The following is a 27,839-nucleotide window of genomic DNA, read 5'->3' on the forward strand; positions in this document are numbered from 1 at the left end:
GGCGGCGCCGGCTCACGCACCCCGTGGTCCGTTCTCGCGCGGCTTCCCGCGCCGGCCTCCCCGTGATGGGCCCACGTGACCGCGCGCCCGGTAGCCGCGAGCTAAGGGCGCAGGGGCCGAGTGTGCGTGCGTGCTGACGTGCGAACCCGCCCGCCCGCTCAAGTGGCCAGGAGGGGGTCGGCCCGCGTTCAGGCGCGTCTGCCACAGTCCCCAATCGTGACTGTAGGCGGAAGCGTGGAGATGAGCCTGGGCGTTACAGGCTTCCCACACACAACCGCGTGACCCGGGGACTTTCCCCAGGGTGTGCAAAATCATGGGCAACCTCTCAGTTCGGGAGCGTGGGTGGGGAAAGATGTGCCCGGGGGTCCAAGGGGAGAGTGATGAGGACGCGGGGCCAGGGATGCTAAGGCGCGGGAGCCTAGGCGGGGAGGCGGGCTGGGCGGGGTGGGGCATGGCGGGGGAAGTGACTCAAGGCCAGAGGCCGACAGGCCCCTGGAAGGCAGGGTGGGGGTAGTGTGGGGAATGGGCGACCCTGAACGGACTGACTGGCCATGTCCGGGACTGGGTGAGGGTGTTGGCGCCCCTAGCACGCCCGCAAAGTACCGCGAGTGAGGGCCCAGCTGCTGGGTCCTCCCGGGCAGGGGTCTGACATCTGGACGGAGTGGGAAAGCAGCATCCAGTCCTTGGGGAGTCGGGTGGAGCCCAGTCCCATCCAGCTGTGCAAACGGGAGGAGGAGGAGGTCCCAAGCCGACCCCTGGGAGAGGGGCAAGAGGGGTGGTCAAGCCGCCGCCGCGCCGGCCCCCGCGGTGCGGGTTGCGCCAGTCTGCTCAGAGCCCGACGCAGAAACTTGTTGCAACAACAGGCGACCGCGGGTGCCCCTAGCAGCCAGCGGCGGAGTGGGTGGGCGGGCGAGAGGGAGGGGAAGGCTGGCGGACGCCGCAGCGAACTGGTGGGCAGACCCGAAGTCGCCGCGTAAGCGGGGCCGGCTCAGTGCGGTGCGGCAGGCGCGGCTGTGCGGCAGCGGAAGTCCTTTGTTGCAGCACAGTCCCTGGCAGAGCCAGAACCTCTCCGCGCAGCCCAGCCCGAGCGCCGCGCTTCGCCGCCACTGCAGCTCGCGGCCCCTTCGCCTCCGCCCGCCTTTCGCGTGGCTGATTTGCCTTAAACTACGTAAAATCTCCGCAACCCCGGTTCCCGCTGCGGCTGGTGAGTATTTGCCAGTTGTGAGACTATTTGCGCAACTTTGGCCCGCGCCTCAGGGCGGCGGGCCGCTGGGCCTGGCGAAGTGCGGTATCGGACTGGCGCCGACCCGTGCGGGGAGCCTGAGCGCGGCGGACGCGCGGTAAGGACCTGGCGACCGGCGGCTGCCGGGCCGCCTGCTCGATCCCGCCGTCCGCTGGCGCGCCCGGTCGGGGACGCGCGGCCTCCCTGGGTCGGAGGAGAAGCCCCAGTGGAGACTAGTTCCCACATCTGTTATCTTCTTTTCCCTTTCTTTCTCTGCTTTATTTTGGGGGGTGGGGGGCAGGGAGGGGAGGTGTAGACGGAAGGCGGGAGGACCTGGTTGATTGACGTGCCCGGAGCCCGCTTCGCTCAACTTACAGCTGCGGCTCCTCGACGGGTGGGAGGAGAAGTGTCCCGGAGCCTGAGGCCGCAGACTTGGGCGCGCTCCGAGGGAGGAGGCGTAAGAGCCCTGCAAATTCTTGCCACGCTCTTTCCCACCCCCTCTTGCCGGCACACAAGCTTTTTGTTCAGTAGAAAGTGTTAGGTCTCGGGTTTGGGAATTTTCAGTGGAAAAGATCTCTTTCCTGGGAAAAAGTGCTTTCGCTTCCAGTGGTGGGCACTTACTAGAAGTTCTCCTAGTGTTCGGTAAATGTGTTGGATGTAGATCGAGAGTCGTTACCTCTGAAATATGTAGGCTTGGATCAGAGCTCAGCCACCCTCCCACTCTCCCTTCTATCTACATGATCTGAAAGGCTGACATGACATTTTCCAGATTAGGAGAGTAGGGGAGATGTTGGTGAAAGTCCTTGATGTTTTCTGGAGACAGTAGGGCATTGGTATGTGGATAATAATATTCCTGAATCAGCGTGGTAGGTACACGCAGATTCTCCCCTGGCCTAAGTGGCAGGAAAACTATTCCAGGAACAATTTTCTCTTTGACCCTGGAACCCGAGGAGTGGTCCCAGGTTTTTTGAGGAGACTTATAATCAGTTTCTTGAGCCGGAGTTCAAGCCACTCTGGAGCAGATTTGGTGAAGGATGCAGTTCTCATGATAATTTCAAAGCAGTCACCTGCCTTATTTGAAACGGTGAAATTAGGTTCTATGAAACTTTGTCAGTGCAAATGGATATGATGGGGAGAAGTGTAATACAAAAAGATGACGCTTGATTGAGGACTGGCCATTTGAACCTCAAAACGTACCTTTGAATCACTTGCTGGATAACTGATAAAGTTTCAATAATAACTGAATGGTTTGGGGGAGCTAAATGGGGGCTTCATCATCACCCCCCCCCACATCAGAATTTTAATAGAGAAAATTAGGAGTATATAAACGTTACATATGAAACAAATGGATATAGCCTGGAATGAGAACGCTTGAGAGGTAAGAGTACAAATTCAAGCTTAGACATTTAGGAACTGGTACTTGTTGATGAAATCACAGGGGTTTCGTCATTTTAAATAGAGAAAATTAAAGCATAGTGGAAGTGAAATGCTTTTCCAAAGATTAATAAAGACAGCCTGCAGTAGAGCCTTCAAATAACATCTTATATTCATTTTAAAAGCAGATTTGTCCATTACAACCAAATTTTCATCTTGTAAAATAACTCAGGGTGACCAGTCTCTCCTGAAGCCTTTCTATTCTTCCCACTCCTATATAGTGGCCTACTTTGGGGTGGAGGCTAGTGCATCATTGTCAGAGAAAAGAGAAACCGTGTTTAACCAGGACCTTAGCAGGGCATGAACACAGTCTCAGCCACTTGCTCTTGACCTTGTGTTTGGATTTTGCTTTAGCACTGCTATATTTTTGTACTTAGCACCACTTCCCATTCTAATGTACAGGAGAAAAGAAGTGTCTGCTTTCAGGCCTCTCCTCCTCCAGCCTTTGCTATTAACCTTCTGACCCAAAGGGGAGGAAACCATTTGGAATAAAATGCAGAAAATGTTTCATAGATTTTTATTTTTAAGCTACAATCTGTTGTCTTCACAAAAAAATCGAGGTATATTAGAAAAACATTTGCTTGAGAGGTCACTTTGGTCTCTATAGGATGTTTTGTCCTGATAGTTTCTTCTTGTGCTAATATCTTTTACCATAAAATATTGAAATCACTTTGTTATCTATTCTGATACTCTTTCAGAAAAACTTTTTTTTTACTCCTCACCCAAAGACATGCTTTTATTGATTTTAGAGACAGAGGAAGGGAGAGGGAGAGAGAAATATCAATGTGAGAGTGAAACATCAATCTGTGGCCTCCCACCCACATGTGCCCCAATGGTGGATCGAACCCAAAATCTGGATATGTGCCCTTACAGGGAATCAAACCTGTGACCTTTTGTTGTATGGGATGATGCTCCAACTAACTGAGCCACAATGGCCAGGACTATTCTAATATTCTTATGTGAAACAAATTAAAAATGATTCGTGTACCTTTTTTTTCTCAAAATGGAAATACTTTATTATAAAATCCATTTTCTTTGTAAAAATTCAACCTACACCAAAGTACATAAAATATAAAAATGAAAGTCATTCTGACTCCCACTCTGCAGAGATAATCACTGTTAATAGTCAATTTCTTGTTTAAAATGAAAGAAGGCAAGATTTGATCATAACTGTACTGCTGTGTGTGTATGCCTCACCCTGCCTAGGGATGGCCTGGCAGATGATTCGTGGGCTCATGTTCTCTGTTCACTACTCAGGTTGGTGATAATTGGCCAGGTAGAGGAAAAGGAAATGTTTTGCATTGGGCTGATTTGAAATTCTATGATTAGCCCTTGAGTCAGTGGTTGAGCGTCTGCCTGCAGACCAGAGAGTCCCAGGTTCGGTTCCCACTAGGGGCACATACCACAAAAAGAAAAGAAAAGAAATGCTATGATTAAGGTAACAGACGTGAGAGTTTAAATATAACAGGGCCGCTATTTTAGGCCTGTCCTTATGAAGTGCTTACTGTACCTTGGTGGGCTAGAGCTAGTTCTCCCACTTTTTTTTTTAATCCTCACCCAAGGATATTTTTCCATTCATTTTCGGACAGAGTGGGAGAGGGAGAGAAACATTAATGTGAGAGAGACACATCGACTGCTTGCCTCCCGCAGGACCCAGACCAGGGCTTGGGATCTAACCACAACCGAGATACATGCCCTTGGCCAGAATTGAACCCTAAACTCTTTGCTCAATGGGCGGACGCTCTAACTGTTGAGTCCAGCCGGATGGGGCACACTTTTTTAACATTGATGTCCAGTTCTCATTGGTTGATTTATACCAGCCAAACTCATTAAAACAAAACGAAACCCTTGCACTTTAGGGAATTTCATAAATAATAGTTGGGAAGGAGTGGGTATACTTGCCATGAAGACCACTGCCAAGATATCCTGTGCTGATACGGAATGAGGTGTTCCTCTATTCAGAGGTAGCATGCCAAATATCAGGGAAGGGAAATTAGAGGAAAGAAGGGTATTAATGACTGTGGTTTTCAGGTGTGGCATGGAAGGAGATAGAACATATTTAATAGATTTCTAATCATATTTATATTGTGGCTTGTATAGTAACTACAAGGATCTTAGTGAAAGTACAGAATCACTTATTACTTAGCCTGGTATATTTAAGAAGAATGAGCTGTGAAGTAGTTGATGTTCTGAAAACAAAACACCGTAATAGTACATACACGTTTAATCACAACATTGTTTTATTTGCATTGTTTTTTGTTTGTTTTTAAAACATGTTTTTATTAATTTTTTAGAGATAGAGTGGAAGAGAGAGAGATAGAAATATCGATGTGAAAGAAACATAGATCGGCTATCTCTTGCACACCCATTAGCAGGGATTGAACCCACAACCCAGGCATGTGCCCTGACCGGGAATCGAACCGGGACCTCTCGGTCCATGGGACAACGCTCAATCCACTGAGCCACACAGGCCGGGCGAGACATGCATGTTTTTTACACTACTCTAATTTGAGTTTAAAATGATTTTCTAAACAAAATTGGAAAATTAAAGAATTAGATCACCAACCAGATTCTCTATTTGTTGTCTGAGATGTACGTAATTCTTTTTAGAGAAAACTGAAGAGCTCTATCCCCGCCTTAAATCTTAGTGTAATGGAAGGGCTTGCCCTGATAGGTAGTGGGAGTTAGCAGATGGAAGAGGAGGTGGGGAAGGGCAGGGCATTCTACTTCCCATATGGGGCAGTTTGAGAATGGGGTGACTCTGGGGGGCTTAGAAAGTTTTGGCCACTACAAAAAGGTAGGGCAAAGGTAGGTTTACCTTTGGGGAAAGAATAAAATAAATAATAATACAAGAATAAGTCCTGTTTCACAAACCCTCAATTGTAAACCTGCTTTTGCCCCACCCTTTATATAAAAGTTTCCATGATTGAAATAATGCAAAAATTGATAAGCAAAATGAAACTTACCTGCTTTAACATTTATTCATTTAAAAACTGATTATCAACCAAATATCAGGCAACCGTTAGAGGCTCAGGGATACAGTGATGACTAAAACAGTGCCCTGATCTCAAGGAGCTTATGGCAAAGCAGGGGAGCCACATAATTATAATTCCCTGCCATGAGTGTGGTGATAGACGTAGCATCCCAATTTGAATGATACATTATTTGTCTCCCTGTATTGTAGGTATCGTCTGTTTTAGAAGCACAGAAGAGGGGCCTCTGAGAATGAGCTGGACATAGAAAAAGTTCTAAGCAAATGGAATAGCATATATGAAAGTATGATGGCTTTTGCTGTGTTACATGTTTTAGGATGAGGGGGAATCTTAAATAGATTTAAGGCTTAAAAATTGAGTTAAGCTACTTAGAATGAACACACTTTTTATGATGTCTTTATTGATTTCATTTCATTGACTTTTTTAAAAGGAATATTTTTATAGATACTTAGAGAGAGAGGAAAGGAGAGAGAGAGAAACATTGATGTGAGAGTGGAACATCGATTGGCTGCCTCATGCACACCCTCTACTGGGGATCGAGCCTACAACCCCAGGCACATGCCCTGACTGGGAATCGAACCAGTAACCCAGCCAACTGAACCACACCAGCCAGGGTTCATTGACTTTTAAGTAGATAAAGTGTGTTCAAGTTTTCAGGGTTTGGGTTAGAATTAAACATTTAAAAAAAATAGCTATAAAATTGGAAACAGTACAGTTTAAACATCTGCTGAAAGAAGGAAACAGTAGGCCTTCCCTTCACCATAGAGCTGCCTCACCAGTTATTCATTTAGCAGCCTTTACTGAATACATGTTATGTTGCAGAGAAATGAAGAAGCCAACGTCCTTGCTTCAAATTGCTCATAATCTAGAGAGGAAACCAACACAAAGAAAATTTTGGTAGATGATTCCTATTTAGCACTTACTCCATGACAGACACTGACTTACCATAAGTCTAAATGCTAGGAAGGATTACCATTCCCATTCTCAAATAAGAATTGAGGCACAAGTTGGTTAAACAACCTGCTCAGGGTCACACCTAACAAGTGGCAGAGGCAGAATTTGAACCCAGGCAGTCCGGTTAGTCTGTGCTTTAACATCCACTTTTTGTTGCTGCTCTGATGATTAAAATATAGTGTAGTAAGTACAAAATGAGATAATACACAGAATAATATCAAAACCTAAGTTAGTGGGAGAAGGAGGTGTTACAGAAGGCTTTCTGGTGGAGGTGACAAACTGATTATTAAATGGTATGTGGGAGTTCAGACAGGAACCAATCAGCATGACTAAACATGAAGGTAAAAAAATACATGAAGAAATGGAAGGGGGGCGGGTGATGGACAAACTGTTTTATGCTGCTTGAAGATGAAATTTGAAGCAGCAAGTAGCCAAACGAGACTAGATGGGTGGGCGGGGAGAGCTTTGTAGGCCTTCCTAAGGAGTTTGTACTTTAGCCTTGAGGGTATTTGAAGGGAACTATTGAAGGTTTAAGCAGAAAAATGATAATGGTCTCATTTTCTGAGGGGGAGGGACCAGTTAAGGAACCTGTTGTGATAACTCAGGAGTGATAATAGAGGCCTTTGGAGTGCAGGAACAAGTAGTGATGGAATAGAGGAACATATCTGAGAAATATTTAGTGAGAAAAATTGGCAAGACTTAGTTATGAGAGAGGAGTCCCTGGTAACTTCCAAGTAGCCTGGGTGATTAGTACATAGTGGTACCAGCTACAATAGAAAATACAGGTAGAGGAGCAGTTTTATGTGGGTCCCAGAAAAAGTCACAAAGGGAGTGCTTTAGAATACATGGAAGTTCCGCAAAATGAACTCTAAGAATACAAATGCCACGTGCAAAAAGGGACTTTCTGGTCAAGCTGCTTTTTGCTGAGAAGCTTACTGTTTACACAATGCCCTCTGGTGGTCAGAAGGTGCCATGTTGCCTCTTATGGATGAAAGATCAAAATACAGAGACTGCTTGGATTAAATACTTTTCCTCCTCCACTCCTTAGCGAGAGAGGAATATTCCAGAAGCCACTATGTTCCCTTTGCTTTCTGTGTGGATTAATTATTTTTCTAGACTTGTAATGCAGCTGAACCACAGAAACACCTCACTTACTTAAAAGTTTATCAGGTGCCCTGGGCTGAAGCAAAAGTGAAAGACAATTTGTTACTTATCAACAATTAAAATAGATGAAATAAAGTGCAGAAATTAAAATCTTACCTTAGCCCTGGCCAGTTTGGTTCATCGGTTAGAGCATCGGCCTGTGGACCAGAGAGACCCGGGTTCGGTTCCCACTAAGGGCACATACCTCGGTTGCCGTTTGTCCCTGGCCCTGGTTGGGGTCGTGTGGGTGGCAGCCAGTTGATGTGTCTCTCTCACATCAATGTTTCTCTCTCCCTCCTTCCCTCCCTCCTGCTCTATCTGAAGATAAATGCAAAAAAATGTCGTTGGGTGAGGATAAAAAAAAAAAACCTTATCTTACTCATAGAGCACTTCCCTAGGTCCTCGCAGAAAATTATTTATGTAGATTCAGTTTCAGTGAGTTTTTGTCTTAATTTTATAACCCATAACATTGAAATGGTGGGCAACAGGAGTTCAGTACACCTTTTAGAAGTGACGGCTGTTGGCTTGACAAGCAAGCTGATAGAAAAATACCAGCAAACGACAGTCTCCCAAAGCAAAACAGTCTCAGGCCATTTTGTAGGTGCAAACAACCCTTGGAAGTTTGAATAACTTTATATTTCAGTAAAATATAATAGATGTAGAGGATAAAACAGGCAGCCAAGTGTGCTGTACTTGGGGGCTGCAGTTAGAATAGTAGGAAGAGCCCTGACTGGGATTAAGGAGACCAAGGTCCTATCCTGCCAGCCACTAAAAACTAGATGTGACTTTGAACATATCACGTAACTTCTTAGGACTTCAGTTTGTTTTCCATCTATAAAGCAGCAGGTTGAACTTTAGATCTATTCACAAAATTCTATGAACTGTGTTTACAATTATGACATTAATATTTAAGAAAATTGTATTATACTTGGATTGAAAAGACAACAAAACTTTGTCATCTCTGATTTATACAAGTCCTATGAGGATAATATGATTATCCTTAATTTATAGATAAGAAAAGTAGGCTTAGAAGGGAAAGACATTTAGTGGTGGAGGTGGTATTCAAATCTACTGGCGTGCTTCCTGGGCTCTTAATTAATACCGTCATTTAACAAGCATGCATTAAATGCTAGCCATGTGGGAAGAGTGTGCCAGGCACAGAGAACAAACAAAGGCCATCAAGCCTCATTCCTGTCCTTGAGAGTTCAGGCACTGCTGTGCAGTACCTCTGTTAGTGCTAGTGATAAAATGATACAACAGCACTGTTACAACCAACATACAGTTAGCTACATGAGGGGTTTCAAAGATTTTAGAGGTTGTGAGCCCTGGCCCGTGTGGCCCAGTTGGTTGAGCATCAGTTGCTGGTTCAGTTACTGGACAGGGCATCTGCCCTGGTTTCAGGCTCAATCCCCAGTAGGAAGTGTTCAGGAGGCAGCCAATCAATATTTCTCTTTCACGTCAATGTTTCTCTTTCACATCAATGTTTCTCTTTCACATCAGTGTTTCTCTATCTCCCTCTCCCTTCCTCTCTCTCTAAAATCAATAAAAACGTATTTTAAAAATATTTCTTTTAAGATTTTAGGGTGTGAGCATAGAACTCAGCCACCATTTATAACATTTTTTTCCTATGGAAAAATGTTTCAAGTTCCAAATAACTAGCTTAAAAATAAAGTTTTAGGACATACTCAATTATAATTTCATAATTTCCTGTACTAAGTACCGACTGTACAGTCGAATAACCAGTCAGATGCCTGTTCTAAAAAGTGATTAAAATTTTTTAAACTTGATTATATGTGTTAAGTGTCTTGAAGTGAAATCTTTTATCTTTAGGAGCCTCCTCTACAACTGGTTCTTCCTGGAAATTTCTAGGGAAAACCTGAAGAACTTAAAATTAAGTTTAAATTTAGAAATTGAACTGTGTACCCTGAAAAATGGTATTCTAGGAAAGAATTTTGCTGAGGTGACCTTGTTTTTTTAATATGTTTTTTAAAAATTGATTTGAAAGAGAGAAACATTGATGTGAGAGAGAAACATCAGTTGGTTGCCTCCCATACTCACACTGGCCAGAACTGAACCCGAAATCTGGGCATGTGCCCTGATTGAGAATTGAACTGGCAAACTTTTGGTGCACTGACCCACTTTCAACCAACTGAACCACACTGGCCAGGGCTGACCTTGTTTTTATAGGTGGCAAAATTTTCAGGCTGAAGAGTCACATTGGTTATGTTCTAATCTCACTAAGTCCTCTGTAGCCTTAGGAAGGTTATATAATATTGTGTGCCTCTGTTTTCATATCTGAAAGATGGGTCTTAAAACATTACCTACTTTGGCCCTGGCCGGTTTGGCTTAGCGGTTAGAGTGTCAGCCCGCGGACCAGAGAGTCCCGGGTTCGGTTCCCACATATACCTCGGTTGCAGTTTGTCCCCAGCCTCAGTTGGGGTCGTTTAGGTGTCAGCCACTCCATGTGTCTCTCTCACGTTGATATTTCTCTCTCTCTCTTCCTCCCTCTCTCCTTCCTGCTCTATCTGAAGATAAATGCAAAAACATGTCTTCAGGTGAGGATAAAAAAACAAACAAACAAAAAAAACATTACCTACTTTGGCCCTGGCTGGTTTGGCTCAGTGGTGAGAGTGTTGGCCCTCGGACCGAAGGGTCTCGAGTTGGATTCCCAGTCAAGGGCATGTACTTGGGTTGCAGGTTCAGTCCCCATCCCAGTCTGGTTGTACGGGAGGCGGCAACCAATAAATATGTCTTTCTCACGTTGATGTTTCTCTCTATGTCTGTCTCCCTCTCTCCCTCCCTCCTTCCTTCTACTCTATCTAAAAATCAATGGAAATATCCTCCAGTGAAGAGTAACAACAAAATTACCTACTTTGTAGGGTTTGTTAGGATTAAATAGTAAAATTATATACATATTTACATGCATACATATGTGTATGTAATACATATACACACAGACATTTGTCTAGACTAGAGCTTGGCACATCGATAATAAGGCCAATAAAACAAATTATACCTCCCCTCACATTACATTTCCAAGTTTTTGTTTATACTGCTGTGTACCTCTCCCCAGTTGTTCACATAGACACCTATACAGATTACTGAAATACCTTTTCCTTTGCTTTTTACTTTTCTCCTTCTACTCATTCATCAAGGCTTCACTTAAATCCTACATCCTTCCTAAAAACCTGTTCTAGTACAATTCATGCTCTTTTCTTTCTAAACTCTTTCTGAACTTTATTCAATATAGTTTAGTACTTAATTATTCTGATTGTTTCTTGGTTTAAAATGTAATTCCTAATATGTAATTAGCTTTATTGTATACCATCCTTCTTCACCCTCTACCTCAATGCTCCATGGGGTATTAGAAATATTGTAGATGTTCGATATGTTCTGATATTCTGATTTATAAACATGAAAGAATTCTTTCATTACATTTCAGGCTTAAAAAGCTAGTCTGTAGCTCTCAAATTAAATCCACGCACATACATTCAGTGAGATAAGAAATAGAAATAGGTATAAGGAAATTTATATTTAAAGGCCCTTTGAGATCCAGAGGTAATTGTTAGTTCAGAGACCAGCATGCTGAATTGAGCCTGGTGCTAAGCTCTGCTGTGAACTTACTGAGCCTATACAAATCTTCCTCAGGGGCCTCCTTGGTAATGCAAGTCTGACACAAATTAAAGGGTGATTATTTGCCTTACAGACAGGGTCAACTCCAGGATTTCTTTTAAGTTACTTCTTCATCCACTTTATATGCTTATTTGTAGACCCTTTCATTATCATTTGACTAGGGCTAGGGCAAAAGAACATCCAGCAAAACCTTTCCAATTTAAGAGATTTAGCAATGAAGGAAAAGTATTTCTGAAACCTTACTATGTCAGTGAGAAATTTTATGGAATAGCTTACACAGTATAATTTAGGGAACACATCTACTAGATAAAACTAGATGTAAATATATGGATAAAATCATATTACAGATACAGTCCAGATGGGGGTAGTCACAGGTGCAAGAGCACCCGACCAATAAGCCCTGTGTGGACTCATGTACTATCCTTGTATTCTTTGAGAAGGACATGCTGCAAGTACCACGGGATATGTAGTAATTACTGTACAGTGGTTAGTACCCATCTGGGTGGTCAGGAATCTAGTACCTACCTTACCAGTTACTATACCCTTGATACATTATTTAATAGCTATAGATCTTTGCTCTTCTATGAAATAAGAATTTTGGAAGAGATTAGATCTCTCTAAGCTGTAAAAGTTTATGAATATCTAAATTACTTAATGTGCTTGGTGGCTGTTTGTTTTGTTTTTAATATGTTTTTATTGATTTTTTTTAGAGAGAGAGGAAGGGAGAGAGATAGAAACACCAATGTGAAAGAGTAACATCGATTGGCTGCCTCCTGACGCCCCCCAACAACCCAGGCATGTGCCCTGAACAGGAATCGAACTGGGCCTTCTCAGTCCATGGGACGTCGCTCAATCCACTGAGCCACACTGACTGGGCTGTTTTTTAATTTAAAATGAGCTGGTAAACTTTTTCAAACTAAATTTTTAAAAATCCAGTATAGAATTTTTGCATCACCTAACTCCTTATTCTTCCTAGGCACAGTTGGTGTCCTAGCCTTAGGAGAGCCCTTTGGTTTTAGATCACATTTGAAGTTTGGGCTCTCAGCCCCAAGCCCTTGGCTTCTAGCTGTAATAAATTTGTTCTACCAATGATGCAGCTAGTAACACAAAGGAAAGCAGACAATGATTTCAGTTATAAAAACAAGAACAACTGGCCTTTGGCAGTAGTTCAGTTGGTAAGAGCATTGTCCTGATATGCCAAGGTTTGATCTTCGGTCAGGACACATTAAAGAATCAACCAATGAATGCATCAGTAAGTGGAACAACAAATCGATGTTTCTCTCTCCCTCTCTCCCCTCTTCCTCTGTCTCTCTCAAATTAATTTAAAGAAAACAACAACTGAAATATAGCAATTCTTTTATTTAACACTGTTTACAAGCTTTATATAATAAAGTTCACTTTGTTTTTTTGGTAGTAGTATTAAGGATATCAAAAATTTGAGAAGAGCAATTTATTTCTATTGTTTAATAAAAATAAATGAATCTAAAAATTTTAATGCAAAAATTATTCTCAAGAGATAAGCTAAGTCTCACAGGAATTTAGATCCCTCACCCTGGACTCCCTCCCTCCACCCCTTTTGGCGTTATTAAGCCTTCTTGGTGCTTTTCTGCATAAGGTGTAGCAAGAACAGAGTTGCTGGTACTGTGTGAATGATTGCTTTTAAAAGTCAGTTAAGCCCTGGCCAGTTTGGCTCAGCGGTTAGAGTGTCGGCCTGCGGTCCGGAGAGACCCGGGTTCGGTTCCCGCTAAGGGCACGTACTTCGGTTGCAGTTTGTCCCCGGCCCTGGTTGGTCGTGTGGGTGGCAGCCACTCGTGTCCCTTCACATCGATGTTTCTCTCTCTCTCTCCCTCCCACTCTATCTGTACAAAAAATGGAAAAATATCCTCGGGTGAGGATAAAAAAAAAAAAAAAGTCAGTTAAAATTATTTTTACTCAGAACATGGACATTTGCATAATGGCATTGATACTGTAGTTCTAGGTAAGCCTCAAAGCTGTAATATCAGCATTAATTTTAGACACAGTACTTGTTCACCTTTCAGTTCTATGAGGGGAAGATTGAAAGAGAGAGACACGGAGGCAGTGGCATTCCTACCCAGGCCTGTCTGACCCAGAGCTCTGTTCTCTCCTCCACAGTACGATGCCTTCTTTCACTTTACTGAGTACATGTTGAATGAAGTCACTAATTTAGAAAAAGGCAAAATTCTCCTGCATGATATATCCTTGAGATTATAGAATACCTGTGCTATTGCTGACTCTCAGTACTTTGTACAGTGCCTGGTACACCAAAATATTCAATAAATATTTGTTGAATTAATAAGTATACATTAAAGTGCTATCAATGCTCTTACTTGTTTTAGTGTTTTGTTTGTGTTAACACAGAATGATTGCATTTTCATTAATTTAATTGATTGCAACTGTAGCTACAGATGTGCCTGTCACCTTGGTCTTCTATATAGTTGTATTAATTTGGTTACTGACCATAAAACTACTTTTCATTTACTTTAGAAGGGTCCTTGGAACCTTTAAACTCTTCATGTCATTATTTCAAGAACAGGATATTTAAAACCTGAAAGTTTAACTGCTGGCTTTTGTATTGTTGGACTCCTATTGGGAAGGAAACTAAGGTTATCTAATAAAATTTAATTCCTGACACTTACATAAATATGATTTTTGAAGACCACATGACAGTGAATTTCAGGGTGTGAATTTGTCTCGGTTTAATAACAACTCCCTTATTACCAGGCATTTCAAATTATAAATAACACATTAATGCAAATCTTTGTGCATTAATTGCTTTTTGTATTTAGGTATATACTGAACATGATTCCTCACAGTTTTGGCACAGATATCTGAGTCACAAAAGGTTGAAATATTGTACCTACTTGAAATACTTGCTCTAGATAATAGAAAAGGCACAGTGGTTGCAATTTTGAAAAGGTAGTCCTCATTAAGTGCTCTTTATTTCACCAGTGTGTTTCAGTGGTACTATTTCATGGGTATCTCTAGCTGTATAACTATCTGTAGGCAGGAAAAAGGAGGCAGGATGAAGCTTTAGGTAGTAGGGAAAAGAGGAGTATGTGATTCACATGTGATCTGTGATGAACAGATAAAAAACAAGTGAAGTAATTAAACTTAGATACTATTTTAATTATTACAAGGATTGAAGGGTTTGGGAACTGAAGAGTGAATACTTTATTTTTCTGAACAGCTTGTTAAATGTTCTTTTTATGTTCAAATTGTGTAGGAACTTGTTTTTCAGTAGGAAACAGATTCTGAAGTTTTATGTATACAGGTTAAAAAATTAAGGCGGAAATTGGGTAGGACTTCTAGTGCTTTTAATATTTTCCTCTCCTTTCATTTTTATCCAAAGTCAATGCCCTACATTAAAAATACTTCCAGTGTCTACCATACGTTGTTAAGTGAAAAAAAAAAAAAGCTATTTGAAGAAAGTAATACAGTATACCATTTATGTTTAAAAAACAGATACACCACAAAAACAAAACTATGTGCCTGGCACATAGTAGGTACTCAATATCTGTTGACGCTGTACGTGTCCATAGAAACTGGTCTGAAGATATAACAATCCAGAGTGTTTGGAGAGGTTACCTCTGGGAAGAGGTATGCAACCTAAGGTGTGTCTATAGTCTATATACTTTTATGTTTGAATTTTTTTTGCAATCAACATGCATTACTTTCATATACTTTTTCTTTTATTTTTTTATTGATTTTTTTGGAGAGAAATAGAAACATTGATGAGAGAGAATAGCATCAACATCAATTAGCGGCCCATATTGGGGATCCAGCCTGCAGCCCAGGCATGTGCTCTGACTGGGAATCGAACCAGTGACCTCTTGGTGCATAGATCAATGCTTAACCACAGAGCTGTGCCAGCCAAGCTTGTATACTTTTTTTTAAACAATAAAAATAAAATTAAGGAAAGGTTACAATCTGGATAGACATCACTTCCTAAATAGGCCCACTGCTTCTTATACCCTAAAGTGCATGTCGCACAATAAAAGACAGCTATTCTGACTCTACAGAATTATTGCTTCTCCAGTAGTTAAAAAAAAAACAGTGATCAACCTATTTGCTTGACGCCATTTCCATGTAATTTAGTCAGCTTTTCGAAATAGAATTTATCTAAGGAAATTTTCAGACATACAAAAATTGAATTATACCTGCCTCCCAGCATCAACACATGACCCGTCTTATATTGTCTATAGCCTCATACCCAACCCTCTGTTTTATTTTCAAGCATATTTTAGATATATAATTTCATCTATAAATATATCAAAATGTGTATCTTAACAATATGGACTCTTTTTTTTAAAAAAATATGTTTTTATTGATTTTTAAAATATTTTTAGAAAGTGAGGAAGGGAGAGAGAAACATTGATGTGAGAAAGAGACATCAATCAGCTGCCTCCTTGCATGCCCCCTACTGGGAATTTAGCCCACAACCCAGCCATGTGCCCTGACCAGGAATCAAACTTGAACCTCTCAAGTCCATGGGACGTTGCTCAATCCACTGAGACACACTGGCTGGGCAGGACTCTTTTTTAACAAAACCAAAATGTCCTTATCACATTTTAAAATGAGCAGTAATTCCTTTGTATCCATCAACTAAGAAGATTTTAATATTTTGCAATTTAGTTACTAATTTCCTATTTAAGTTGCTATCTTGCTTTCATTGTTTATATCCTTTAAGTACTTTTAAACTCGTGCCTTTTTTTCTGTTCAAATTTATTATACATTTTTTTTTGTAGAGTTGTAATGAAACCAAAATGATGGTTTTTGCTTGACTTTGCTTGTATTTCCTAAAATCAAAATGAGAAGCTTGAATAGTTGGGTATTTTCATCTTCAAATTTAAAATACCATTCAAGTATATATTATTGAATTTTCCTACATTAGAATGGAAGACTTGATTCATACCTTGATTGTAATAGCAAAGTCATATAGGTCACAAATCATGATCAGAATTATTCTTTTGTTCAGGTGCTTTTCTGATATCTTGTCTGACTGTAATATTTTTGTTTTACATAGGTCTCTAATTAATAGAAGATGGCAAAGCCCAGCCACAGCAGCTACGTCCTTCAGCAGCTAAACAACCAAAGAGAATGGGGTTTTCTCTGTGACTGTTGTATTGCAATTGATGACATTTACTTTCAAGCACACAAGGCTGTTCTAGCTGCTTGTAGCTCCTATTTTAGAATGTTTTTCATGAACCATCAGCATAGTACTGCACAACTGAATCTCAGCAACATGAAAATTAGTGCTGAGTGTTTTGATCTCATTTTGCAATTTATGTATTTAGGAAAAATTATGACAGCTCCCTCCAGTTTTGAGCAGTTTAAAGTGGCAATGAATTACCTACAGCTGTACAATGTTCCTGATTGCTTAGAAGACATACAGGATGCAGATTGTTCTAGTTCAAAATGTTCATCTTCTGCTTCTAGCAAACAGAACAGCAAAATGATATTTGGGGTAAGAATGTATGAAGATACTGTGGCTAGAAATGGCAATGAAGCCAATAGGTGGTGTGCAGAGCCAAGTTCAACAGTAAATACACCACATAACAGAGAGCCCGATGAAGAGTCTTTACAATTAGGTAATTTTCCTGAACCACTATTTGATGTATGTAAAAAAAGTTCTGTGTCCAAATTATCTACTCCAAAAGAACGTGTATCACGACGTTTTGGACGAAGTTTTACCTGTGATAGTTGTGGATTTGGCTTTAGCTGTGAAAAATTATTAGATGAACATGTGTTAACTTGTACTAATAGACATTCATACCAAAACACGAGATCCTATCACAGAATAGTAGATGTTAGAGATGGGAAAGACAGTAATATCAAAGCTGAATTTGGTGAAAAGGATTCTCCTAAGACATTTTCTGCACAGACGGACAAATTCAGAGGAGATACAAGCCAGGCTGCTGATGATTCTACTTCAACCACTGGAAGCAGAAAGAGTAGCACAGTGGAGTCTGAACTAGCCAGTGAAGAAAAAAGCAGAGCTGCTGAGAGGAAAAGAATCATCATCAAGATGGAGCCAGAAGATATTCCTACAGATGACCTGAAAGATTTTAACATTATTAAAGTTACTGATAAAGATTGTAATGAATCCACTGACAACGATGAATTAGAAGATGAACCCGAAGAGCCATTTTATAGATACTATGTTGAAGAAGATGTCAGTATTAAAAAAAGTGGTAGGAAAACTCTAAAACCTCGGATGTCGATAAATGCTGATGAAAGAGGTGGTTTAGAAAATACGAGGCCACCTAACAACAGCAGTCCAGTACAAGAGGATACTGAAAATGCATCTTGTGAGCTGTGTGGACTCACAATAACTGAGGAGGATCTGTCATCTCATTACTTAGCCAAACACATTGAAAATATCTGTGCATGTGGTAAATGTGGACAAATACTTGTGAAGGGTAGACAACTTCAGGAACATGCTCAAAGATGTGGAGAACCCCAAGATCTGACAATGAATGGGTTAGGAAATACTGAGGAGAAAATGGACATGGAAGAGAATCCTGATGAGCAGTCTGAAATAAGAGATATGTTTGTTGAAATGTTGGATGATTTTAGGGACAATCATTTCCCAATAAACAGTATCCAAAAAAAGCAGTTATTTAAACATTCTGCCTGTCCTTTTCGATGCCCTAATTGTGGCCAGCGTTTTGAAACTGAAAATCTAGTGGTTGAACATATGTCTAGCTGCCTAGACCAAGATATGTTTAAGAATGCCATCATGGAAGAAAATGAAAGAGATCACAGACGAAAACATTTTTGTAATCTATGTGGAAAAGGATTTTATCAACGGTGTCACCTAAGAGAACACTATACTGTTCATACTAAGGAAAAACAGTTTGTGTGTCAGACATGTGGAAAGCAGTTTTTAAGAGAACGTCAGTTGAGACTGCACAATGATATGCACAAAGGCATGGCCAGGTATGTCTGTTCCATTTGTGATCAAGGAAACTTCAGAAAACATGACCATGTACGGCATATGATTTCTCATTTATCTGCTGGTGAGACTATATGCCAGGTCTGCTTTCAGATATTCCCAAATAATGAACAGTTGGAACAGCATATGGATGTTCATCTGTATACATGTGGAATATGTGGAGCAAAATTTAATTTGAGGAAAGATATGAGATCACATTATAATGCCAAGCATTTGAAAAGAACATAAGTCATTTTATATTGTTTTAATGTTTAGTTGATAGCAGACAAAACACCAAAGCAAAGGATATGAGCTATTTAGAAATTGATTTTCTAAGATGAATTGTTGGAAAAAAAATTTCAAGGCCCTTTTACCTTAAATATTTTTGTTTAGGATCTTAAGTATCTACATTTTAGGTGTTATTAAATGTTTATCATTTTTGTTTTTTCTTAATAGAATTATTTGTTTTTAGTTTTAGCTATGATTAAAATTACTTTTAAATGTAGACTACAAGTGGTTGTTACCCCTTTAATGACTATTAAACTTTAGTTTTTTATCAATAAGGTGATGACTTCACTATTTCTATGTGTTTTTTGTTTTTTGTTTTTTGTAAAGGTTATCCTGTGAAATTTAAAACCCAACATCATTGGCCATTCCTGTTTTAATTTTAAAAAACTTTTTAAATTAGTTATTTGAAGCTATCTCATTCACTTTTAGCTTTTTTCTTTTCTTTTTCTTTTTGGTAAGTTGAACAGTGATTTAGCCACTGTTTATTCCCCCTTCTTATCAATGAAATTCATATTTTTATTAGGCAGCTTAGGTGCACTGAATCTAACCTTGAAGGTTGACATGGGCTCAGACTTGGCCTAAAAAGATTGATGGACCTAAGGAAATTCCTATAAATGACTATTTTCCTATAATTGATAAAATATTATCATTTAATAATCACATTTAAAACTTATATTAAGTGTAAAACCCAATGACTTTACCCCATTTGAGAAATTCATGGGGACAAGTCATTTTGTTTTGTGATATTAAATTTAACTATGATAGTTAATTAAAAAGACATATCTTGTATTCATTTAAAATAATTTAAAATATTCTGATTTCTAAAGTGTTAGTTTATCAATTATTTTTGTTTATATATAAATAGATTTTAATAGTTCTCTAGGAATATGACATCTAAAGGAAAATGATTTTTTTCACCTTTAAAATTACATACTTTTGGAACTTTGAGATTTGAGAAAGCTGCCATGTATATTGATAAAGCTAATAAAGAAATCAATTACACATCTGGTTGTTCTATAAAAATAGAGTGTGCAAAAAAATGTCTTGTGTTTTATACTATTTAAGATTTGGAGAAAATGTGCTGTGGCAGATTGCAGTTTATCACCATGCTTTATTATTTTATTTTCTGTAAAGGACTACAAAATTTGAGGGCTATAAAATAATCATAGAGCATATAAATGGAAATAGTTTATCATTTTTTAGTTAAAGTAGTATTACTGTTAGTTGTTGTTGATGCAGGGTCTACATGAATTACATGTGAATTAAAACACTGGCTAACTGACCTGCCAATAAACACAACTCTCGAATAGAATGCCTTTTAATGTGAATTACTTTCATTGTAATACCATTCTCATGATGAAAGGGATTTAAAATAACTCCTATATTTAAAAGTATAATTATGTGATTATTAACAGCATTGTTCTTTTTTTACATCAGATTTTTAAGATATGCAAGTCATATTTTTGTATACAACTTGCATAAAAGAACAAGTTGCCAAGAGAATTGAGAGATCTATTGACTAGCACAGATTTAGTTGACAGAGAAGTATTAGAGCACAGCATGAACTCAGAGATTTGTGAGGAGACATTGACGTGTTAAGAATAAGAATAGTACAGGAGCCGTGCAATATTAAAATAATGGAAAGAAGAGATGGGGGAAATACACAAAAAGACAAATAAGAAATCAAGGAATTTTTTTTAAAAACCACATAGAAAAACTAATTCATTTTAGTCTTGAATACAGTAGTTTAGCAAGTAATTAAATCTGAAGTGCAACTTGAAATGTGCTATATACATTACTGATGGGGACCTGATAGAAGTTCTGTAACAAACCCAGAGACAATCAGAGAATAGTGTAGAGAGATAAGATAATCTCAAACCAAATTTCTAAACTATATTAGTATTGTAGTGAACAATTTTCTTTAGGACCACTGTTTTACATGACCCTCATCAAAATCTGTTGCAATGGCTTTCCCACCATTAAAAAACCACTACTACGCCCTGGCCAATTTGGCTCAGTGGTTGAGCGTCGGCCTGCAGACCAGAGAGTCCTGGGTTCAGTCCCTGCTAGGGGCACGTACCACAAAAAATAAAAACAAAAAACTCACTACTACTACCAACCCATGTCTATTCCATTAGGAAAGTGGTTATAACTTAGTGTTTTGACATGTACTAATAGCCAACAATCAGGAAGCAAATACATAAACGTTAAGCATAATTTCTAATTTTACATGACTGAGATATTTATAGTTTCACAAAGCCACACTTCAAGGATGTGTTCTCCCTGTTTCATGTTACAGAGGACACACCTTTTGTTCTGGAACTAGCTACAGGGGAGCATGGGTTTCTTTAAGTATAATGTGTAGTTTTCCTTGTTAAGGCAGAGTTCATTCAAACACCACTTGCCTTTTAAAACTAGGGGGAATGAAAAATATCCAACACCTCTGTCCCACCCAGTTTCCTCTCATTTTTTCCCTCTCCTGGGGTAGGGTTACAGCTCTGTAGATAACCATTGCTTCTTGTCCTCCAATGCTGTGAAGACAATGAATCAAAGTTATGGAAGCTGTGTACTCCTCCTGCCTTTATAACTTGAATGGTCAGGCTCCAAATCTAAAAATGAAAGGAAAATCTGGATAGGTAAATGTGCAATCTCTTTTCTCTTTCTGTCTCATACACGGTCTTGCTTAAAAGGACTTTTGTTCTCTAGCAAGAAATTCTGGAGGAATGGAGTCAGTGCCTAAAAAGCTTGCCATCAATTACAGTGCAACTCAGATGTTTATAATTTTTTAGTAAACAGGACTGAATCTCGGATTAATAAAGCATAACCAAGCGGCAATGGACAAGGACTCAATCTCCCATCTATTCAGAGAAATGCCTTATCACATAAGTAAAATAGTACATGGCTAATGTTTAATGTATGAAGTTTTAGTACAGACAAATATTAGAAGAAGAAATATTCCAGGGGCTAGTTATAAAAATAAGAGAATTGAAATAAGGAGTTGTTAGAGCACTCAGCTCCAATTAAAAGGAAAAGTAAACTGACTCACCTAAAAAAATCCTATTTAAGTAATGTAGATGAGAATGAAAATATGAACAAGATATAAAAGTTAAAAAAACATTTGAAATTTTCTAAGTGAGATGAGTAAAAATTGAAGTAATTTGGTAGGTTAAAGTAATTTGATTGTGCCCTGGCCAGTGTGGCTCAGTTGATTGGGTGTCATCCTATGCACGGAAAGGTTGCCAGCTGGATCCCAGGTCAGGGCACATGCCTGGGTTTCTGGCTCAGTCCCTCATCTGGGGCCTACAGGAGGCAACTGATCAATGTTTCACTCTTACATTGATGTTTCTCTCTCCCCCTCTCCCTTCTCTCTCTAAAAATAAATTAAAAATCTTAAAATAATTTGAATATATGAAAATAACTCAACTAGAGCTTTAGAGTGCCTAATGAAGCAATTATTATGAATATGCCAAATTTATGCCTAAATACTTGAGATGATATACCAACTTTTATATTCTAAAAAAGTAGGAAGAGAAGGTGGTGGTGGTGGTTGGCAACTTTCTCCCTGGTTAAAACAATACTTGTTTCTCTAAATCACTTGTTAAGGAACTTCCATATTTAATAAATCTCTGGAAAATCCCCCAAAGAACCAGTGTAATGGTTAAGTTAAACAAAAGCTTGTTATTATTAAAAGCTAAAGCAGTACCAGTCAATATATATATATATATATATATATATATATATATATATAATATATATATCCTGAATGTTTATGTGCACACATAGTTGAGAATAAAGGAAAATTTTTTTCTTAATTATAAATGGGTTTTGTGAGTCAAAATTCTTTTTGGCCATTAATCTACTTTGATAAGTTCCTCATCTTTCCTCACCATCCCCACTTCCTCTGTAACAAATGCTTCTCAGTGATAAATGTTACTGCTCAGCAGGCACCCTAGCATTACTAGGATTCCAAGGTGCTGTAAAGCTCTGTGGGAACACATCCTTGTGGAATGTCTCCCATCTCCTTAATACCTGAGGTGCAGTAAACTGGGGGTTTACTGCACAGGATGAATGCCAGGGAACTGAAGCAAGTAGAGTTGTATTTGGTGTCAAGAAGTTGAAATGGCAGGTCAGATTTGGAAACCTATCATCCAACCGTCTTAGGGACCTCAGTTGTAATACTTGCATCCATTTAGTTAGTATTCCTTCTACTCTGCTAAATGCTTTACATGTGTAATTTTAATTAATCCTCACAGCCTTATGAGGTAAGTAGCATTCTAATTTTCCAGATGGGGATTGAAGTTCAGAGACTATTTTTCCCTGAGACCACACAGAAACTAAATACTAGATATTAGAGCTGGAATTTGAACCTAGACCTATCTGATTTCTACATTCCTGTATTTCACCACTAAGCTACATACTCCACTTACCAAGAAGTACAAAAAGGGCCTTTTCAGCCTAGCAACACATGTAATAAAGCTCATATGAGACTCTGCTTCTTGTCCCTCACCTGTCATCTGTGGTGCCTGGTAACATAGTTGGTAATAGTGGATACCTAATGAACATGTTGAATTGTGAAAATATATCAATTGAAAACAAAACTTTTTATTTGAATGGGTCATTTCTTTAAAAATATGTTTTTATTGACTTTTGGAGAGAGAGAAACATCAATGAGAGATAATCAATTGGCTGCCTCCTGAACACCCCCACTAGGGATTGAAACTTGGGCATGTGCCCTGATCGGGGATCAAACCAGCAACCTCTTGGTGTATGGGTTGATGTTCAACCACAGCCACACCAGTTGGACCAGAATGATGTTTTGGAAATAAAAACTAAATACTGATATATTTTCAATTTTCTTTATTTAAATAATATATTTACTGATACAGTCAACCATTTTGGGGGGCCCATGGTAGGTGCTCAATTAAAAATTAATGTGAGCCCGGTCAAGCCGGTGTGGCTCAGTGGTTGAGTGTCGACCCATGCACCAAGAGGCCGTTGGTTGGATTCTCGGTCTGGGTACATACCCAGGTTGTGGGCCTGGTCCCCAGTGAGGGACATGCAGAAGGCAGCTAATCGATGTTCTTTCATCGATGTCTCTCCCTCTGTCTCTTCCTTTCTCTAACATCAATAAATATATTTATAAAATATATATATATATATATTTTAAATTAATGTGAGTCCGGCCCAGCCTGTATGGCTCAATGGTTGAGCATCAAGCCATGCAACAAGAGGTTGCTGGTTCCATTCTCAGTCAGGGCACATGCCCAGGTTGTGGGCCAAAACTCCAGTTGGGAGCATGCAGGAGGCAGCCAATTGGTGTTCTCTCTCATCGATGTTTGTATCTCTCGCTCACTCTCCCTTTCTCTCTAAAAATCAATAAAGAAAAAATATTTAAAATAAATTTGAATTCAACTTACTATATTTCTATATCTGTGAACTCTTCCCCCTCTCTTTTCCTATTCCTGACCTTTATGTTTTAATCTTCCACCAATCTTCATTTCCTTTTACTGGTTATGGAAATGATGAATAACTCCAATCACTTGAAAAAATTCCCAAGAAAAATCAAGACCCTAGAATAACCAGTTTCCTCTTGTTGACTTAATAGAAGATGTGGATAAGAAAATGTTCATTTCTTTAGCTAAAAAACAAAACAAAATCCCTATTTACCATATAGTGATTGGTCTGATTAAAAGTTTTTAGAGTAATCAAAATTTGCCTAAAAACAGGTTTTTCTAGCAGTTTATAATTTAATTTACAAAAATAAAAATCTATGGCTTTCTAGTGTATACTTAAAAGTCTTACTAGTAAAAGAAATGACAGATAATTTCAGGAAACAACAGCTGTATATCCACCCTAACCTAGCAGCAAACTTTAAACAAATGAGCAGTTATTTAATGATTTAAGTGAGAGTTTTCTTCCAAATGAATCTGATTTTAACTTTATGTATCTATTGTATGATTTCTACAGCCTATACAATAGGCTTTACTACTGTGTTAACTTGACTACTTTAATGATCTCTATATCATCTCCCAAGTTTTATTTTTTAAGTTAAAATAGAAGAATGGGTAATGTCTATATATAATCATTTAGGTGGCCCCTTTTCATGGCCTTCTGTCAAACTCAAGGACACATTTACTTGGTAACATATGGAGAGAGTCTCACACTAAAACCTGATGATATTTAGCTATTTATAAAATTATATACTGGCAAGAGGCAAAATTGCAAGGATTCAGAATGTGTATTGGTAAATATAAATATTAAGTAAATGATAATAGCAACTTGTAAATTCATGCTTATTTTAAACAAATTTAGTACCACATTTATATGCACATGCTTACTTGACTTTAGCATTAAGAAGTTTAAATCCTATTTAAGTTGTTCCCTTACTATATTCAGGACAACTAAATCATTGAGATTTATTAGTGACAATTGTTCATTCTTTCTATCAAAATCCACCACAGGTCACTAGGGAGCAGGAAGCCATTACAATTTTTTAAAAAATCTTTTTTCTTTAGTGATTTTTAGAGCGAGAGGAAGGAAAGAGGGAGAGAAAGATGGAAACATCAATGAGAACATTGATTGACTGCCTCCTGCAGGCCCCCCACTGGGGATCAGGCCCAGAACCTGGGCATGTGCCCTACTGGGAATCGAACCACTGACTCTTGGTTCAAAGGTCAACACTCAACCACTGAGCCACAGTGGCCAGGCAGAAGCCATTATAATTTATCATTATTCATTTGCTAACAGAAAAAGATGGTTGTGAAGGTTATAACTCAGTGTTTGGCTCTGAATTGAATGCATCATTGTACTAATTGCCATTATAATAAGTAAGAAATCACAGGAAGCTAGGATCAAAGGATGACCAAAAAAAAAGTAAAGGACATGATTTCATTTCAGAGTCAGAATTATTAATTTGCCTAGCCAGTGTGGCTCTGTGGTTGAACATTGACCCATGCACCAAGAGGTTACCGGTTCGATTCCTGGTCAGGGCACATGCCCAGGTTGTGGGCCTGATCCCCAGTGGAGGGCATGCAGGAGGTGGCCAATCAATGTTCTCTCTCATAGATGTTTCTATCTCTCCCTCTCCCTCTCTCTCTCTCGCTCTCTCTCTCAAATCAATAAAGAAAAAAAATTTTTTTTAAAGAAATATTAATTTTATGTGAGAAAATGTCTGTAACTATACTTAACTATTTGAGAAAGGAATAAAGCCCCCAGTTAAACTTTATTTTATTTATTTTTAAATATGTCTTTATTGTTTTTTGTTGTTTTTTAGAGAGAAAGGGAGGGATAGATAGAAACATCTATTGGCTGCCTCCTGCATGCCCCCTACTGGGGACTGAGCCTGCAACCGGGGCATGTGCCCTGACCAGTAATTGAACCAGGACCTCTCAGTTCTTGGGATTGACACTCAATCCACTGAGCCACACCAGTTGCCCCCCCCCCCCCCCAGTTAAACTTTAAAAAGTTACTATGTTGTTTTTCTACTTAAAGCAATTGCTTATGGTCAGTCAGAATCAGCAAAGTTCACTTTTAGATGAGAGAAATAATTCTAAACAGATTATGAAAGTCATCTTTTCTTTCAAATGTGGAAGGAAAGTATTTTAAGAAATACTCTTTTTTAAAAAATTAAGGTAAAGTGTTTCTGCAAAAATATAATTATACCCAGAATCACTGGGGCAGGTTAGAGGAACTGTGAATTTAGAATTTGAAGGAAAACTCCGTGTGTGTGTCTGTGTATTTATTTTCATTTGCAGAATGTATACAATACTTAATATTTGAAGAAAACAATGATAACTTGATGTTTCTCTCTTAAATTTGTTAGATATATGTTTCAACCAGATTTGCCATTAATGAGTTAAAGTACGTTGTAAAAATTCTTTGAAGGAAAACACTTAACTGCTTCCTTCCTCCCTACTTTCATCTCCCTGGCTGACGTGTCTTTTTAATGTTACATATTTATGTGTCCTAACCATTCTAGCTTAGATCATGCAAGGGGAAAAAGTGTTCCAGTAGTTAAAGAATTATTTGCGTAATAGGAACACCTTATATTTGAAGGATGTAATGAATTACATTGGGGAAGATATTAAATAAATTCAAGGTCTAGGAACTATGCTTTTGTTTCCATTCTTTGTTCTATTAATAGTGTGCTGACCTGATGACAAAAGCCATGAGATTCTGACCTAAAACATATATCTTGCAGAGCAGTCAACTTGTAATATTATTTTTCTTGAGTTTTGTCTTTTTCTGTGTGGCAGTGGTGAAATAGGGCCTTCTATACCTCTGGAGAAGTGAGATCTGAATTTGGAGAGGACATGGGGAAGAATCAATCTTCAACAGATAATCTTTAAGTCCAGACCCAGGAATATCAGATCTGAAGTGACACCATCTTTTCTGTCTTCCTGACAAACCTCATCAGCCCCCAAAGTTCCAGTTGCAAGCATCCAAGAAAACTCAGTAAAGATCACTTTGAAATCACTTGTGACAAAACTGATTTATGATGACTCTCCTAGTATTTGTGGAAAATCTGCTGAAGAAAAGTAGAATATTCATAAGACATCAGTGGGTCAAGTTACAATAAAATGAAACTATATGCTAATTATCTTCAAGAGTCCCTTCTAAAAGGCTTGCTAGGCTACTGTAAATATATTATAAATAGAAATAGCTGTGTAAACGTAACTGTGTAAACAATTCTAAATTTAAAATAATCTGAATCAAAGTTTACATATTATGAAATGCTTACACAGTTTAAAAAATACATCAAAATCTATAGAGTATAAATAAAAGTAAGTGCAGAGAAAAACAGCAAGACCAATATTTTAACAAGAAAAGATAATCTAGTTATTACTCACTATAATGTAACATTTGCCCTTCTTTTATACTGTATATGTTACAAACTTGATCATTAATATTAATGAAGCTAAGTCTGTTAACTTGAAGGAAAAACAGAAGTGGTATTACTTCTTCAATAGTGGTAGATTTTCACAAATCACAGACACCTAAAAAGACTATATCTTAAGACACATTATTTTCTTTTGAACTTAGCAGTATAACCTAATAGGACAGAGTGAGTTTCTGTTAAACATTTGTTCTCAGTATTAATGTTTCTCAGTTTTCAAGTTTCGAGATAAAATTTAACTAAGTATTGAATAAAACAATGGTTAACATCTTTTATAGATCTTTCATGGGGAAATAAAATGTTGGTGAAATTTTAGCCTGG

General features: G+C 38.8%; 1 protein-coding gene across 2 annotated transcripts; it reads left to right on the top strand.

The window, feature by feature from the left end:
- The first annotated feature begins 839 nt into the window (after nt 1–839).
- ZBTB1 (zinc finger and BTB domain containing 1) lies at nt 840–27,833 on the top strand. Of its 2 annotated transcripts, XM_036275873.1 has the most exons (3): nt 840–1,204; nt 16,424–18,339; nt 26,878–27,833. In XM_036275873.1, exons 2-3 carry the CDS (start codon nt 16,442–16,444, stop codon nt 26,912–26,914), a joined length of 1,935 nt encoding a protein of 644 aa, XP_036131766.1. In that variant the 5' UTR covers nt 840–1,204; nt 16,424–16,441; the 3' UTR covers nt 26,915–27,833. The 2 variants fall into 2 exon arrangements, with proteins under 2 accessions (XP_036131766.1, XP_036131757.1); XM_036275864.1 differs by lacking the exon at nt 26,878–27,833 and having other exon boundaries at nt 16,424–18,735.
- Nucleotides 27,834–27,839: the final 6 nt, after the last annotated feature.

This window comes from Molossus molossus, unplaced genomic scaffold (genome assembly GCF_014108415.1).
Source record: "Molossus molossus isolate mMolMol1 unplaced genomic scaffold, mMolMol1.p scaffold_m16_p_1, whole genome shotgun sequence".
Classification (NCBI taxonomy): domain Eukaryota; kingdom Metazoa; phylum Chordata; class Mammalia; order Chiroptera; family Molossidae; genus Molossus; species Molossus molossus.